General features: G+C 46.8%; 3 protein-coding genes across 7 annotated transcripts in view; all 3 read right to left on the bottom strand.

Annotated features, from left to right (window-relative positions):
- The window catches only part of LOC146205255 (beta-alanine transporter-like), a 201,955-nt gene that overhangs the window by 127,320 nt on the left and 56,545 nt on the right, over positions 1 to 18,090 (bottom strand). The window lies entirely within an intron of this gene.
- LOC146205251 (organic cation transporter protein-like) overlaps positions 49 to 18,090 on the bottom strand; it is a 199,655-nt gene continuing 181,613 nt past the window's right edge. For 2 of the 4 annotated variants that reach the window (XM_084582482.1, XM_084582490.1), the window contains exon 10: positions 8,515 to 9,438. In XM_084582482.1, the coding sequence (XP_084438608.1) occupies positions 9,240 to 9,438 (199 nt within the window). In that variant the 3' untranslated portion in view covers positions 8,515 to 9,239. Of the gene's footprint in view, positions 5,540 to 6,749; positions 6,823 to 8,514; positions 9,439 to 18,090 lie in introns of those variants that run through there. The other 2 variants (XM_084582499.1, XM_084582473.1) reach the window with 2 other exon arrangements.
- LOC146205258 (uncharacterized) lies at positions 9,344 to 17,320 on the bottom strand. Of its 2 annotated transcripts, none has more exons than XR_014701526.1 (2): positions 11,663 to 17,320; positions 9,344 to 10,610 (listed from the first exon to the last, which is right to left on the bottom strand). XR_014701526.1 is itself a non-coding variant. In XM_084582746.1 (2 exons), the coding sequence occupies exons 1-2, from the start codon at positions 17,170 to 17,172 to the stop codon at positions 10,540 to 10,542; spliced, it is 930 nt and encodes a 309-aa protein (XP_084438872.1). In that variant the 5' UTR covers positions 17,173 to 17,320; the 3' UTR covers positions 9,344 to 10,539. The 2 variants fall into 2 exon arrangements, 1 of the variants encoding a protein (XP_084438872.1); XM_084582746.1 differs by having other exon boundaries at positions 16,314 to 17,320.

Genomic DNA, 18,090 nt, shown 5'->3' with positions numbered 1-18,090 from the left:
CGGTAAATTACTCTCTTCATCGTTTTATTTATTTCGGCTGAGGCCGTCATTGCGAGTACGCTGTTGCCATGTTGGCTCTTGAGGGATGCAACGCCGCGGGCCGCGCCGGCTCGCTAGCTATCACGGAATCTCCGCTTACGTCACAGTGTGCGTCACTCAACTCCGACTACGTAGTCGGACGGCACAGTTTGAATTCTACCGGCGGGAACAAGAAAAAAACCTCAACTTGTTATCGCAATATCTCAGCAATTATTCGATTTTTTGCTGCCGGATATGCGGCGACAGTGTCACCAAATGTAGTTTATTAGATTTTCATACCATCTTTGGCTGTCTTTAGTGTCCCTTTAAAGATGGAGCTTCAAGGTCCCCTATAATTTTTTGTGCTACGTTTCTTCCATTTAACTCATGAACCAACAAGCCCAAGCAGCTACCCTTTGGGTAACACTTGTTCCAAGAAACTGATATTTTGGCAGTCTTGTTTTTTTTTCCCAAAATGTTACATTTTTGTGTTACTGGTATGAAGAGGGTCACATGACTTGACTTTAGGTTTGCTTATCAAGTTTTTAAAGCCAATGCAAAGCACAAGGCCACTCATGATTGTACATTTTGGTAGTCCAAGTTGAAGAAAACTGCACTGAAAAACTGAAGCAGACCAAAAAGCAACTGTAAGTGTTAACTAGAATGTAAAGTCCCAGCCGCAATGTTATGGAGTACGTTTCGGCAGTCAAGTTCTTATCATACTTTACCTAACATCTTACCTAACAAGAAGTACTTTACACATATATGTTAGCAAGTGCCACTGGTGCACTTGCGCATAAAGCCAAAACAGCATTGTACCTCGTCTATGCAGTGGGGAAAAGAATTTCAAACACCACAGCATGCTCCATAGTATTTTGGCCGTGCCTGTACGTCACAGCACACACAAGAAAAGCAGTGCACGACGCTCTAGAGGCTCATGATATATGGGGGTCAAGTCTTCAAAAGAGCATTTCCTTAACTGTGGCTGCAGATGACAATGGCACGTTACAGAGGATATCACACAGCAGCATGGTACATTTTGAACAATGTCTTTATTATGATATGATGACAAACTGTGATATTCACATGATTGGGGAAAAAATGAAAGAGAACAGTGCTCAGAGGTAGTTAGTAGATCGGCCCTTCGCTCTGAGGGTCTTCTCAATTTAAAACTGGTGCAGGTCAGCACGCTGAAGGAATGCTTGCTTCCTGCACATAAAATAGTCTAGCTCATTTCACAATGCATCCACATCTTACTAAAACCAAGATTCTTGCCCAACTGTAAGGAAACAAACATGTCAGTTCGGACAAGGTGATGCACAGTAACAGCCATAGGTCAATTCAAGATTATCTAAAAATATAACATGTAATCATAATCTTGCTAACTTGACATAAATGACTATTTATTAGTAGGCCTAGTGCTTCCAAGAACTTTCATGAAAATATTAGTTGACATGCATTTCAATAAAGCTGCAGCAAGTCAACTAAGACGAACAGAAAAAGTGTCAACACTGGAAATTTAGCACTGTGGTAGGAGTAACAGGGTGAGAGTATTGCTTGTGATTTATGTTTGGAATCTGGAAGAGAAAACAAAACAAAAAACAACACAAAATATGCGACAGTTAGTGCCAAATGTTGTAGATGCCACAATGATATATGACACAGCTGTACTGCTGATATTCTGACATAGGACCGACACCATTCCAACTTTAGGTTGACCAATCATTTCGCCCTACCATATACGCCAGCAGTCCCGGCTAGCTCAGTTGGTAAGCGAACATTCCTGTGAGGTGGTTATCCATGGCTTGAACACCAGACCAGGACACATTTTCCTTGTTTCTGTGAAAGCTGTATGGCTTCAATTTGCAGGCAAGTCTACACTACCCGAGGGGTTTCTCCTAAACAATGAAAAGTAGAATATGAGGTGACATGGCCTGAAATATTGCAGAAGAGTCTTGCACCATCCAATATCAAAGGTGACTATGTACAGTGCTCTAATTCATTCCAGATGGAATCAGAAATCCAAATGAAAAACTGTGTTGGATAGTTCTTTAAGGTACTGCCACTTCAACAAAATGTGCTACCAGATTACAAGAACGAAAAGATCTTGCTTCAGGTTAATGAAATTGAGCCTGATACAGACTTTTCAGCAAAACTAAGAAAGAAAAGAAAGCAGCACTTTCTTGATGCTGACAAGTGCAGTGATGGGCCAGCCGCAGCCCTCCCATTGTCGTGGTATGCATCAGTGCTTTCATACTAGAGCACTTGCAAAAAATGCCCACAACAGTGTAAACACTAGCACAAGAATAATACAAGAGCATTCAAGGCATGTGCCAAGATGAGGATCACAATGCTCAACGAAGGATTGCTTTTCAAGTCATCCAGAATGCATTTTTTTCTTTGTTCTTCACATTTTCTGACACATACACCGACTGAAAAATTCTTCAAATTACTATATCCTCCCATTCTGATGCAACTCTCATGAGATCACGCACTTTGAACATTCGAATATCTACTGTGTCAAAATATTTATCTTTAAAGGGAAAGAACACTCGCCAAAATATATCAAAGGATTATGGTAGAGTTGAAAAGACCTTGCCTCATAGAGTACAGATCGAGCACTAAAATATCAGAGGCTTTACAATTTTAATTTGCCATTGAAAATCGCATTAAAAAAAACGAGGTGCTATCCAGCGAAGAAACCCTATTACTTTCAAGGTAATACCCCACGTGACTACATATATCAGCAAAATATCGCTGATTTTCGGATTTTCGTAAGTGCACACTTTCTTGTTACTTCTAGAAGTGCTTGTCATTATTTATTATATTTTGCGCTCTCTGCACTGAGTCATTCTAGCGGAAATTAAGAAGAAATGGACATGGGCAGAACATGTAGTGCGAAGAGAGGATAACCAATGGTCACTAAGGGTAACAAATTGGATTCCAAGGGAAGGAAAGCATAGCGGGGGGCGGCAGAAAGTTAGGTGGGCGGATGAGGTTAAGAAGTTCGCAGGGGTCAAGTGTATGCAGCTAGCACAGAACCGGGTTAATTGGAGAAATATGGGAGAGGCCTTCGCCCAACAGTGGGTATAGTCTGGCTGATGATGCTGATGCTGATGCACTGCGTCCTTAAATAAAACCACTCCTCATTTTGCACTGCGAGAGGCATGCTTTCAGGTTTTGCCACTAGATGGCACCACAGTGTTTGGAATTGCATGAATGAAGCGATTATAGTGCCCACTAAAACTTTCGTCGACGAGGCTTGCATTATTGTGCCGTAACAGCCTTTAGTGTGAAACTGAAAAAGAGTGTTCCTCAAAGCAAAAAAATATTTAATCACTGTCTGGCGAGTGAAATTTATATTTGTTTTCGGTACATCTTGTTTCTCGACCACCAGCCATCATCGTGGTCGCTGCTCATGGTTTCTAGCATCGGACTACATAAAGACAGCCGCATGCACTGATCGAAAAATTCTCGGCAAAAATTTTCAACACCGTTTCTACCAAATCCACTATGGAATCGAACATATTAAACATCAATATTTCCATTGCGCCGAAAAATATTTTAGACCTAAATTTTAGTATTTTGTCCCCTTAAAATCAGCTACTGGCCTCTTTAACTCCAATTTTTTTTTCGAGTGAACAATGTGACCTTGCGTACTGATTTTGATTTGAAAAACACACTGCTAAAGAATTTGGAATGGAAGGCCGGTCTGGACGAGTCTTCAGCTAGAGTGAAGATTGCTGGGAAACGTATCAACAACCTTAGATATGCGGATGATACCACTTTAATGGCAGAAAGTGAAGTGGAACTCAAGAGACTTCTGATGCGCGTACAAGAGAGTGAGAAGTTTGGGCTTAAACTGAACATTAAAAAGACAAAGATCATGGCATCTTGCCCCATCAAGTCCTGGAGCATCAAGGGACAACAAGTGGAAGCTGTGACAAATTTTCTCTTCTTGGGCTCCAAGATAACCCTGGAAGGAGACTGCAGCCATGAAATTAGGAGACGCCTACTTCTGGGAAAGAGAGTCATGGCTAGCCTTGACCGCCTAGTAAAGAGCAGAGACATTAGCCTGCCAACCAAGATCCGTATAACTCGTGCTATGTATGGTATTTCCAGTTGTGATGTATGGATGCGAGAGTTGTACTGTGAAGAAGGCTGACCGCCGAAGAATTGACGTGTTTGAATTGTGGTGCTGGCGGAGAATCTTGAGAGTTCCTTGGACGGCCAGAAGATCAAATCAGTCGATATTGTCGACCATAAACCCTGACTGCTCATTGGAGGGTCAAATTCTAAAGTTAACGCTCAGCTACTTTGGTCATCTGATGAGAAGAGAGGAGTCGCTGGAGAAAGATTTTATGTTGGGAAAGGTTGAGGGTCACCGGAGAAGGGGTAGGCAGCGAACGCGATGGTTAGATGGCATCCTCGAGGCGCTGCAGATGAAGTTATGTGATGTTAGGAAGATAGTGAGAGACCGGAAAGCGTGGCGTGATATGGTCCATAGGGTCACGAAGAGTCGGACACGACTGAACGACTGAACTGAAAGAATTTGAACCATAGAATTTCTATTTTGAAACTCAGCAGAACAAACATGAGAAGTATACAGCACTGAAACAATCTAAATCTCCATACCACAGGCACACGTGATCACAGGGAATATAACAGATCAATGCCTTAACACTGCTTCTTCATTTTAACCCACATTTGCTCCACCCACCTGCAGTGACACAAACCATAATGGTCATTAAAATTCTGAAGAAAAAATTACAGCTGCCAACCCTGCAGTTAAACCTTAGTCCCAACTAAGTTGGCAAAATTATAGAAAAACAATTTTTTTTTATAAATACCAATATACACATTATTTCACCACTGCCCTTTTTGTATACCCCTACCTTTATTGTACCTCGGTTACTTTGTTCTGCCTTTCACAGAAACTGCCAAAGCTTCGTTCCTTTTCTATAGTATACAGTACACTGATTCTGCTGCCTTGTCACTGTCAGCTGTATGTGGAGTGAGACTTGATCAAAATTTTTCATTGGCCTTTCCTGCCAATTAGAAGGACGGAAAATAATGTTTTAAAAAATCTAAAATCGAATGCAGATTTCTGTTGTCATTTCTATTAACTTGACATCAGGCAGCCCATGCTTTTACGTTGACTGTTTCATAGCAGTATAAGATCAGCAAATACTATAGGAGGTATACCAATGATCGAAATGGGTGTCATTTGTCATGCCACTGAAGCAAAGTTCAAATCTCCTGAAATATAGCAAGAACCATTTGTGTACTTACGCAGCTTATCTCTACAAATGACTTCAAGTCTGCGTGACTGTATTTCTCAAAGTTACTCTAAAACAAGCCCCAAGGACAAAATCAAGTAAACAGACATGGGTCGGCAAATAAAAGTGTGGGAAAATGCTACAGTTACTTACCCGTCGTTGCCTCGATTGTATTCTGCAGATCCTCTGCAATGCCTTCACTCTGCTTGTAGCTGTCCCAGTCCAGTTTTGACTTTTCCTGCCTGTTAGAGAGCGGAGCTCTACACTGAAGCTTGTACTAGCTTGTACTACATCAGGGCACAATCAATCATGAACTACAAAAGCAAAAGCATGCCAAATTCTGGGCGCACCCCAACTAAATTTGGAAGTCACCATTGGGGTGGCCATAGTTTAATTACCCACTAGCCCACACCCTGACCCTTCTATGCTTCTACAACAAAGAACCTCATCAACGAAGCAGCTAAGAATGCATCAGGCCTCTCACTTTTCATATTACATGCAAGAAGAATAACAAAGTCTGTCCAAGCAGTAACACAGGCGGTATATAGTCGTCCCCCTTCCAAGGCACAAAAAGAAAGAAAAAAAACATTATGCTGGATGCAAATCTTGGACGATAATGAAAGGTTTTTTTCCCCCAAATAACCAGCCATATTGCATACTGTTTTCATTTCATGATCTCAGCAAATCAATAACTCAGCACCAATGCAATACCTTACCAGTACAGGTACCATCAAAAAGTAAATGGAAGGCAATGCTCGTCAAAAACGTCAATTTTAGTCGCCAATATTTTATGCATTGCTGAACAGATGTGTATTCAGTCTAAATGTGGTTCTATGAATTACATGGTGCACAACAAACCTCGACCATTTGGCTTTGGATTCAAGGAAATTCAATTTATATTCAACAAAGTTGCCTTCCTTTTGACAATGGATATACAAGACTCCAAGAAGTTATGAGTTGTAACCACTATCATGTTGAAAACATTGTTGGTTCATGAAACGATGCCACAAAGTGCATGATAAAATGGCTTTGGTGACTACACAATGGCACTCATGGAGCCTCTCCGCAGTGCTGTCTAGAAAATGTTTTATGGTTTACAGACAGAACAAGGTGCAGAAGATGGGTAAAAAAAAGTCAAAGGAAACTGAGCAAGGGTTGAAAGGCAGCCAAGACAGAGTAAGCAAGGCGAAACACTGTAGGACAGTTAAACAGGGTTAAGTCCAAACTGAATTTTACACTGATTACTTGCTCCTGGCTTTCATTTTATTATAAAAAGAAAAAAGAAAACAGCAAATTACAGGGTCAGCATACATAATGCGATTACGAGTACCAAAGTTAGAATGACCTATCATAAAAAAATCCTGACCATCAATAGTGTTAAACAATGAAATGTGTTCTGCATTCTAAACTGATCAGCATTCTTACTACGTAAAAGAGAAGGTCAACACTAACCAGTGTACTAATTTTCTGCTTCTTGCTGAACAGCTGGTTCAGCACATTTCCTGCTCCACCTGGCTTCTTTTTTCTGAAGGGAAAAAAGGAAACAAGTTACTGATCATACAGTGCCTTTTCATTTTCTTTTTCTACTTTTGACTCGAACACACTGTGTGCACAGAAAGAAGCATAATGTTGTTGAACCTAAAGGGATATTTTTAACAGCTGTCAAAAAGCCACTTTTTGTTTTAAAAGAGACATGAGCACATTTGGTAACAACTAGGGGGAGGGAGAAAGAAAGATGTAACCTGTGCGGGATGTCATACAAGGTGTCCTCCCAGTCACATCTGGCTACCCAGACGTGAAATGAGTATGAACACAAACATGATTTTCCTGGGAACCTTCCCTCTGTTTGAATTCAGAAAGTTGCCATGAGGCACTATGAGCACAGGTGGTCTCATTACAGCACCCCAGTGGCATGGCGCCCTATGCTAGGTGTCACCCTCGTTCTGATTACCCTCAGCTGCATGGATGCTCTGCGACAATGATGACAACAAACATGGTTCGCACAGAAGCGTTTGCCTTGAACAGCTAACACTGCAAAATACAAATGTGCCAGCAATAAATCTGGCTCGGCCCATTTAATTAAAGCTTTTTATTAGCATGTGAGACTACAATTTCTCCCTTTTTTGAAACTGATGAATTGTTATAAGCAGCGAGAGCATGGGATTTATTTCCATGCAAAACTTGACAGTTGACTACTGTATGGAATAATTACGCACATTTTACGACATCCACTAAGCACAGATGCATTTTCCTCTGCTTTTATGAGCAAGTCTTCTTTCACACAAGACATGTTCTCTCATTGCATCCCAGTGAGCAAAAACTACACCTACTCCCAGTGTGACGCTACACAAAATGCATGCACGCAGCACTCACCAAACTGTTTGACAGGAAAACATCACCAGCTTGAGGAACTTTTCTAAGCTCAGTTTTTAAGTATAAGTTTTTTGTATTTCTAGCTGGTTTCAGTTTCTTGCAGACTTAAAATTAATCTTTTTTTTTTTTTGTTATATCGTCAACAGGCAAAATGCTTTCTTCAAAGATTGCAGTATAATAGTAAATAAACAGACATAATAACCCTACACACGATGCCCACAAAATATGCCATCATAAGAACATCTAAGCAGGACTGGCAGTAGTGTTATGCCACATTCAAATGCTGGGGAAATACAAATTTTGACCTAATGTGCACAGGTCTGCCACCCTGAACAAACTATAAAGGCTAAACAAAATTTAATTATTGGCTCTGCCACCTTGGATGGTACCACGGCTACCATAACTATGTTATTCTGGTACATGCATTAGTAAAGCATTGTTTAGTGCTTTTGACAAGCAGGAAACAAAGCATTACAGACTAGGAGCATAGCCAGAAATATTTTTCCAGGGGGTGTCATATGCACCAGTGAAAAAATAAGAGAAACAGCCTCTGCCCAAACAATATCAGAGTCATTTTTCTCCTTTAATAAAGCCAAAGGTTTCAAGTTTCATTGACTGCAATATCTACATAAAATAAAAAGTGCACACAGGACTACGAGGACTTGATTTGTAAAACACATATGCACTAATTCGGAGATTCAGAGCCTAGCAAAATTGTCTAACATTTGTAATATGTCCACTTTGTGTCGGTATCCACTGAGGGGTGAAGCAGATACTGCGCTTTTTTTCCCCCCAAAACAACAAACCAACTGAAGACATTTAGTTTAGCTTAATTTGTTTAGCTTATAGGGTTAAGCAACTCAGGCTGAGAGATGCCATAGTGTGGAGGGCTCTGGAAATTTCAACCACCTGGGGTTCTTCAATGTGCACTGACATTGCACAGTACATGGGTGCCTTGCAAATAACTGCGTAAATTGAAAATCTGTGTACTACATGAAAAGAAACGTACGGTATCCTTCACACTTCTCGCCGAACACACAAGCTGTGCTATATGGGAAGGAAAGGCGGGAGTGAGAGAGAAAGAGGTACCGTAGTGGAGTGCTATGGGATCCAGGTGAGGCTGAGAACAAACACCTACCAAATAATCTATGGAAACAAGAGGATACCATAGGGAGTACAGAGATGCATTAGCCAGTTTAATCAGTATGTTATTACCAAATTCAATAATTTTTATTTTTATTTCTCTCCAGTGTAGCAAGGAGAGATCCCAGCCCAGAAACATTTGGGGAAGAAATAAACAAATTTTACGGCAGCTGAAGAAACAATACTTGCTAGAGAAGCAAATTAGACGTACCATTTCTACCATTCATGGCCATACGCTAGAACACTGTGCATGCTACCATAGTCAATACACAATTCATGAGTCTCATTAGCGTCAGTTGACATTAATAAAACTTAATCACCAAAGCTAAATGCCATTCAGCTGAGCTACAGTAGGGAACTGAGACTAGATCACTCTACCACCTTCACTGCTAATCTGACATCAATAGCAGAGCATGTCTGCATTTTTCAATCAGCAAGGTTCCCCTCGGTAACAAGATCAGAAGTATACAATTGGGTAATACGCATTATCTTGGAAAAGATAGAAGCTTCCATTCTCGTCAGCCACATACCCAGGCGGCAGAGGTGACTTGGACTGTCCAGCAACATCCTCCTGAGTCTTTGCAAATAAGCTTCCTTTGAGTCTACTGACACCTCCTTTTCAACCCTGAAATATCAAAACAAAGTGGTGCACTCATAAATGCAAAATTCTTGCAGGCAATTATACCTGTCGAGTCCAAACAAGCTACACATGAAGTCATTTCTCAACCTTTGTGTGCTACGTGGAAGTTACGTACGATTTGCGTTTGGATACATATAAAATTGTCAAATGTTTCGGTTTTATTACAGCCTCAAACAAGTAAATTACGGTATGCATGCACATTTCTGTACAGAGCCACTAATTTTAGGCATGGCACATGGTGTGGCAAACCCAAACATTTAGACTGTACAAAATATTGTCAAGACAAGCCCCAAGGAGCGTCGGCTTCCAGCACTGATATCAGGGTTCAGCCCCCAGCACGCCTCTCGAGCCAACGGTCACAACATCGTCGCTGTTCCCAAGCGCGGCGGCCGTGCGGTGCTAGGCACGTGGCATTATCCCCCCACCCCCCTCATGCACGCGAAAGGAAAACATCACCTCGATGACAAGGTGAGAAGAAAGAAATCGGTATGGCTGAGTTAAGGTGTCCTGCAGCAGCCGAGCTGTTAAAACCTTGCCTCGGTCAGTAATGATGGTCGACAGTGCACTGCGTCTAAGCACAATGTCGTTGATAAAAAAGTGAACAACTTCACCTTTATTTCAGTGTAGCGTGTCAAGTAGTCTGTGGCAGTCCATGGCGATTACGATCCCCTTGTGGTCGTTCGAGGATAAAGGAAATGGACCTAAAAGGTCCATACCCACTTTCTCGAATCATGTCAGGAGTGGCTTAATAGATTGCAACATGCCGGATGGCTTGAGCGCGGCCCAGGCAAAAAAATAACTATTGCTTTCCAATTGGAAATCATCAATTGGAATCAATTGGAAATTCCCTAATGTGTTTTCGGCACTTTTGAAGAATACCGATTGGAAAATACCAACTGAGCTATTCCAATTGGCCAACACCAAATGGTCAGCCCCAACAGGTAGGCACCAAATGGACCATTCCAACTGACAGACACCCATTGGTCAGCTACAATTGTCAGGCACCAGATGATCCTACAATGACAGGAAGCAATTGTCAGGTGGTCTGATCAATTTATTAAGAAAGATTATAGATATAGAGTCTTATCATGGCATCCAGCTCAGTCCCTGGCAGGTCCCGGCTTGCTCACAAGGCATCCAGGTCCCCGGCGAAATTCCTGCAATTATCATTCAACAGCCTTACTACAGTGAAACATCAATATACAGCAGTGGCCAGGAACAAGATATATAGAGCACACAAAGTAAACCAATATACACAGCACTGAAATTTACTGCAAGCTTAATTTCATGCATGAACATGTTTTATACCTGGCAGGTTCACGGATAAAGCTGTAGGGAGATCCAATCGGACCGCTAGTTGGTGATTCATAAGGATTTACAGCCCAATGAACAGCTTCCACAATATTGCCTCAATCCTCTAGTGCACTCTTCCTGTTCAATATTAGTACTGAACACGAAAATAAATTGCTTTATCCTCACACCTAAAAAAGGAAACAAGTTAAATAATTACTACTAGGGAACTACTTGTTTTTTGGGGAAAGCAGCGGACTATAACAACCAAATCCAAACAGTACATGAACTGATGTTACGATGCGAAGAAAAAAAAATAAGCTAAACAGTTCAGAAGGCAGTATCATACAGGCCATACCTAAATTAAAATACGCTAATAACACGCGCTTTAATAATTTCAAGCACAGAAAAGGCAACCACTATCTGAAATTCTGTTTTCTTGTAGTGGGGCACAACCACTTTCAAGCTCGCGAGCTTGAGCGATTATCACATTGTACACGGCAGTTATGCATTAGGTGTTTGCGCTGCAGCTCAGACTGTCCCCACAGCCTGTAATAAGTAATATGAGAGTAGAGCGCGCCACTTGCGAAGACAAGCATGTTAAAAAAAAAAAAAAAAAAAAAAAAAACTTAATTCTTTGAAGACAGTCTGTTCAACCAACGCCTTGGATTACCAAAAACAAGGAGGTTGGTTATAAGCTTCGCAAAATTGCAAGAGTGGAACACGGTAGCACCTTCTTTATGGCACTCGACATACACGCACGGACGCCACTGCGCCGACTACGCCTGGTTATCGGAGTAACGAATTCCTTAACGCTCTCGTGTTAAAATGTGTCAGTAGATTCACTCCTATGTCACGCATACATATTCATATAATCTCCGCTGTGCAGATTTTTACGAAACGCGATCGCTGTACTCACTTCCAAATGCGGTCGCTTTCGCCGGGGTCGTCCGTCTTGATGTGTTATTGCCATGAACCACTGTTGCGTCAAAGGTGACAATCCTTTGACACTAGGAATTGGCACAACTGCGCAATCGATGACCTTTGCCGTTGTCAGATGGGGAGGGGGATTGACACCCGGAGGTGTCGTGCCCCAGAGTCACACATAACTCATCAGCCCATCATCATCCATTCAACACCTCCGGCAAAGTCCCCCCCAGGGCCAAGTGGGGTCTGGGAGAGTTTTTTAGTTCGAGGTGAGGGTCCTACCCGGACAAGGGGGCCGCCGCGTGATGCCCTCACAGGAGTGAGTGTCATCAAACGCAAAGACGGCCTGCAGCGCCATCGTGGCATCGAGCCGACGAGGCGAACCTCCATGACAGCACAAGTGTCACTAAGGACAACCAATCCCTGTGAGAAAATCATAATGACACAGAGAGTGTTCCACCCTTAACCGAAAAAATCACAGACGGTCCGCACCAAATCTTCGAGAACCTCTGCTCGCCAAGAATGCGACGTTCCCGCTGCAGGCAGAACCAGACCTCTTTCCGTACTTTTGCAATTACTTCATGGAGGCCCGGAACTCTGCTGTTGTATGCGGCCGCGCAGCGTGCCAGCCATACTTGGTACGCGCACTCTACGAGCAAGAGGACGAACTGGTTAACGGCCACGCCTGGCAACGGGTTCAGGTATTGCACGGTCTGGTACGGTATACCCGGAAGCTGGAAGAGGTTAGCTACACGACGAAGAAGCGCTTCAGGAAGGAGACACTGCGAGAATATGTGCACAGTGTCCTCTCTACCACCACAAGTCGGACAAGTTGGTCGCAGGCTGGTCCGTGTAAACGCCGGCGCCTTAATGGGGAGGACTCCCCTGGCGAAGCGGTACATAAAGGACGCTCTGCTTGCTTCCAAAAAATCCGCTGTGATATACCGCCAGCTGGGCTTAACATTAGCGAGGTCGTAAAGACGGAGGTGAGGGGGGAGACTGGGAGTCAGAAGCCTAACTAGTTCCTTTAAGGGAACCGAAACCACATCAATGTCCGCCTCCTCCTTACGCAGACGCTCAAGGCAGGTAGCTGCCTGAGCATAAAAAGGGGAAGGAGAGCCCGATCGTGGCACGCAATGAGAATATGTGCTCTGGGCGAAAAGGCGGAGTCGAGTACTCAGAAAAAACGAAGTCAGGCTTTGAGTCAGAGGCATGTCCGAGTTCAATGCCACTTGGGTCCACCTGACGTGCAAGGCTGAGGCTACGATGCCAAGGTCGGAGATGCCGAGGCCTCCCCTCTCCCTAGGCAGCTTCACCACAAGTCTTTTGACCTTGTCAGGAGCTCCACTCCACAAGAAACGGAAAAGGATCCGCTCCAGGTGAAGCTTCGTCCGTGCTGACAAAGGTGTTACGCCAGCGACATAGGTCAGCACCGAGAACAGGAGGGACCGAGTGATAGTGGCTCGAGCCGTAAGCGGACACAAGAGCTTCTCATACTCTTTTGCCCTCGATTCAATTTTCTCTTGAGCAGAGGACCAATTCCTATCTGAAAGGCCTTGTGAATTGAAATAAAAACCAAGGAGACGGACTTCAGCCTTCACGGGAAGACCATGAGCGGGCTGAGGACTGGATGGTGCACACCCAAAATAGAGGGTGGCACTCTTCGACCTATTAACCTTAGCCCCACTCGCCTTACAGTACACCTCCATGACATCCAGAACGGAGGAGACAGAAGCCTCATCCGGGACGACAATGGTTAGGTCATCTGCATAGGCAAAGATGGGAGCTGGTGGAGAACCTTGCGGGAGCGGAAAGCGAGCTATGCGACTGTCTCGAGAGAGCCTTTGTAACAGGGGTTCAAATGCGAGCACGTAGAGGGCAGGAGATAGGGGGCATCCCTGCCTGACTCCACGGCCCACGTCAAAAACTTCGGAGGTGCGTCCTAGCACAGTAACGGCTGAAACTGGCCTGGTATATAGAGCTCTGACCATGCGCTGGAAATCAGAGTCTATACCAGCTTCCTCCAGGACTTGGAATAAGTAGGAATGACTAACAACATCAAAAGCCTTCTCCTGATCAAACGAACAAAGAATACCCTGAAGATTTCTATGTTGAGCCCAGAGGAAAAGGTCCCTAAGGGCAAAACCGTGAAGCTGAGTGGAACGACCAGGAACACTACAAGCCTGATATGGACCTATAATGTCTGGAAGAAAAGAAGTTAACCGAGAGGACAGGCACTTGGCTATGAGCTTGTAGTCGACGTTCAGGAGCGTGATGGGACGCCAGGCTCGTAGGTCAGTGCGTCTCGACTCATCCTTACAAAGGAGAGTGATCCGCCCTTCCCTCTGAGTACCTGAGAGCGTCCCCTCACCCAGGAGCCTGTTTACAAGAGCGGTGAAAGGCTTCCCGAGCTGCTTCCAGAACTTGACATAAAACTCAACAGTCAGGCCGTCCGAACCTGGGCTACGATTTCTGTGGAACGATTTGAGCGCCGCTTCTAATTCTGTCTCATCCAAGGGAGCTCCTGATAGGTGAACTGGTTTGGAGGGGGATTCAAGTGGAAAAGTAGCTGTGGTTGGAGCTGGAGCCTGATATAGGACGGAATAAAACTGCCGTGCTGCTTTAAGAACAGCATCCGGAGTGTTGGAGATGGACCCCGTAACCGGGTCTACCAATTCAGTGAGGGAAGTCTCTGTGCGCGCTAAGCGGCGTCGGAGGAGGTGTCTGCTGCACCAATGTTCCCTCTCCCACCGCTCAGCTCGCGCCATAGCCCTAAGACCATCCCAGCGTTGCTGGAGCAATTTTCGGAGCCGGATGCGCTGCGAGGCGAGTGCTTCGGTGACCCCTTGGCCAGCAGAAAGAGGCTTAGAAAGCAGGAGGATGACATCAGAGACAATGGTGATCTCCTGCCGTTCCTCATGTGCCCGCCTCATTCCCGCTGCCTTGAAACAGTCACGCACATCTGCCTTAATGTCATCCCATCCGACACCGTCTAAGCCTAGGTTGGACTGCAGAGAGTTTCGAAGAATACCAGAGACCTCCTTAACAACCTCCTGGTCCTCTAAAAGCCGCGAGTTGAGGCGCCAGGTCCCCTTCTCGCGAGGGACCAGGATCCCATCACTGAAGCGAAGGATGACACACTTGTGATCGCTCAACGCGGAGGGGACCGACCACATGGAGTGCATGCCGGAGGCTAGTGTTGGAGAGACGTAGAAGCGGTCTAGCCTGCTCTGGAGGCGCCTCCCAGTCCAAGTCATCCCTGACTGTCCTGAGCGGAGCACCTTCCAGGCATCAACCAAATCTAGCTCCTCGACCAGCTCCCTAAGTGCACGCGCCCCCTGCCTATCCCGCTCCTTGGGCGGAGTGCCTCGAAAAGAGAGGCGATCCGCCCTGTCAAGGACACAGTTGAAATCACCCACTAGAACTATCTTGGATGGACCTATTAGCTGGGAGTCAAGGTGCTTGTAGAAGGCACCTAGATCACGACCTCTGTTCGGAGCATAAATGTTAACTATACGAATGCCAGAATCAAGGTCTACAGACAGGACGCGGCCCTCAGCATCCCTGGAGTGGCGCAAAACCGAGCCGCGGAAGCGTGGCATAAGGATAATACCAACGCCGCGGGAACCCGACGCACCATAGCTCCAGTAAGACCTGGTGCCAAATGTTCTGTCAAAGCTCCTGATCTGGCCAAGGCGATGGATGTAGGTCTCTTGCAAGACCAAAATATCTATGTTTTTAGAGCTAGCAAGCTGAAGGATCTCAGCTTGCTTGGGACGACGGGACATGCCACGACAGTTAAAAGTAGCTAATGTGAGTGATGCCATGATGAATTGAGAAAGAAGCTGCCTAGAAACCTAATAAACGGAAAAGAAAACCCGCGAAAGGCGGAACTATCGGAGCAAGAGACCTGGAAAAATAAACACTCTATTGTGAACCTGGGGCTGCCCCAACCTGACGGTCGGGGGGGGACTCCTCTTTAGCAGAGGAGTCGGAAGTGGAGGGGGAAGGAGACGAGGACGAGGAGGAACTGGAACGCTGAGAGCATTCGCAGTCAACCACGCCACAGAAGGAGCAAGCGGACCTTACGGACGGTGAGGAAGCCGTGAGCAGCGTCACCTCAGCGAGCAAGACTTCATAGACATGTGGAGCAGGCCACCGATTATTTGCGAGGTTTCTGGGCGTACCATAACAGTATCGATATGAAGCCCTTTAAAGTTAGTGTTGTCCTTCAGGACATCCGAGGTCCAAAGAAGGTCCGGTCTCCCTGTGTTTGGCCTGCTAGCACAGCGGGGACCTTAAACGCAGTTGGCATAGTGTTCGGTGACTGCTGTGTGCGTGTCACCACACGACTGCCCCCTTGCCAGGGTATGGCCGTCATCCCAAAACAAATACCTCCGCCTCCCGGACATCCGGGAGGGGGGGGAAGTGCCGGGGATGATGTATGAATGATGACGGGTAGATAGGTTATGTGAGACCTTGAGGTGCGGCGCCTTCTGGTGCCAAACCTCCTCCCATCTGACAACGGCACGAGGGGGGAAGCTCTGCCTCATCGGCCTCAGCAAAACACTCACAACCCTTACCCTTACATAGCAAACAGGGAGCTAGCTCAATGGGAGGAGAAATAGAATGCTGCCTCTCACCAATGCTGACTTCCTGCTCCATGTCTGAACCTTCGTCCTGGCTGGAAGATGTCGCGCCAGGTTCCTCGTCCCCGTCGGAGGGGTTCCGTGCCACCGCCACGACCACCCGCTTGGCAGCAGGCCGTCCGGTCTTAGCCTGGGAGGAGGTACCCTCGGAGTCGGTGTCGATCTCCGCTCCTTCTTGTTTTTGCGCGCGCTTCCTGCGCCGCTTCGTCTTTACCGCCACAAACCCCGCGTCGATAGCGGCGGTTTGTGTCGGTTCAGCAGCCGGGACCGCCGCAGCGGCCCTCTGCAAGGCTGCATCCTCAGGCTCCTTTTCAGCCTGTGCGGCGTCGGCAGCGGCCGCCGGCGCGGTCGCTTCCAATGCCGGCGCCGCATCGGGCGCGGGTGGAACCCACCACTCGCACACCTCGGCCGAAGCGTGCGGGACGGGAAGCTCCCCCGCAGCAGCGGGCGCGGCGAGAACGGCCTCCTCACTCACGCCATCGCCAAGCTGCTCCTCCTCTCCGTTCTCCTTGGCTGGTGACTCAACAGCAACCTGCGCCAGGGATGGGGGCGGCAGCGGCGGCTGCCCCGCGGCGGCTGCCGGCCCGCTCGAAGCGGCGGCGACAGTCACCGAAGCAAACGACCGTTTCGTGCATGCGGAAATGGCGTGGTCACCACCGCAACGCGCGCAATCGGCGTCACAATCCTCATGTCCGTACTGCGCGCAGCGCTTGCACTTAGGAGTTGGGCACGCTGCCGCAAGATGCCCCACGCGCCTGCACAAGCGGCAAAGACGCGTCACTCCTTCGTACTCGCACTGAACGACCCTCTCTCCAACTTTCAAAAGGTTTGGAACCGGTCTAGCCATCTCCATCTTAATTCTGAGGTTACCGCTCTCAACGTCCGGGAACCCCGGAACGTTTTCCAACTGTCTAGTCTGTACCTTTCCGTACGCCTCGAGCTCAGACACGAGCGGGGCGGCCGGCAAGTCCGACGGGAAACCGAACACTCTCACGTACCGGGAGCGGACTCCCCTTCACACGAACGACAGGATCTGCTAAAAAGCGATCAACCGCCTGTTTGGTCTTAAAGGTGACCTCGAACCTACCACCACCAAAATCCTGCACACACTTCAGCTCGTTCTTGTTAAACCTCTTAACAAGGTCCTCGCACAAGTGAACATTCAGAATGCCTTTCGGCACGCGCGAAAAGAACACATACGGCCGAAGCCGCGACGAAGAGGAAGGCGATGCCATAGCGGCCGCGCCGCCAGGCACCACGCGCACACGTGCGTGCACGCCGCGCCGGTGAAAGAAGCGCTACCCGCCTGCCTCTACAATCTCAGCAAAAAACAGCAACAACGACTCACCGAAGCCGCGGGGGCGTCCCCAGCTCCACGGCGCAATAATCCAAACAGCACAAGCACGAGCGATGTTATTCCGAGCTGCGCATGGAGAATAGCTGCCGCGGGAAGCGATCCGAGAACCGGCACGCTGGAGCTAGCCCTAACACTTCACGGCTTTTCCGGACGGCTGAGGCGGCATTGCAGCGCACACAGGTTGGTGAAGGTATCCGAGCATACTGCGGGCACTCGCACACACAAGGAAAAAAACTGCTGCCGCGAGCCGAGCCGCGGAAGGCACCAAGCGCGGAAAGATAGTAGCCGCACCAAAGCTGGAGTTTGCTCCGCGACGCCAGCGCTCGGTTTCCAGCGGAGCGGAACTACAAAACCTACGCGCACCCGCGCAGCGCGCGGCTGTCTGCGGAGTCTGCGCAGCCCGCTCGCTCGGGA

This window comes from Amblyomma maculatum, chromosome 1 (genome assembly GCF_055883805.1).
Source record: "Amblyomma maculatum isolate TAMU_Amacu chromosome 1, ASM5588380v1, whole genome shotgun sequence".
In the NCBI taxonomy this organism is placed as follows: Eukaryota; Metazoa; Arthropoda; class Arachnida; order Ixodida; family Ixodidae; genus Amblyomma; species Amblyomma maculatum.
The sequence above is the reverse complement of the archived record's forward strand: the minus strand, read 5'-3'. Positions and strand labels throughout refer to the sequence as shown.

Coding starts and splice junctions, on each gene's coding strand:
- LOC146205258 (XM_084582746.1), bottom strand. CDS start 17,172: ATGGAGATGGCTAGACCGGTTCCAAACCTTTTGAAAGTTGGAGAGAGG. Junction 10,611..16,313: donor GGAGCAGGAAGTCAGCATTG/GTGAGAGGCAGC, acceptor TGATAATTGCAG/GAATTTCGCCGGGGACCTGG.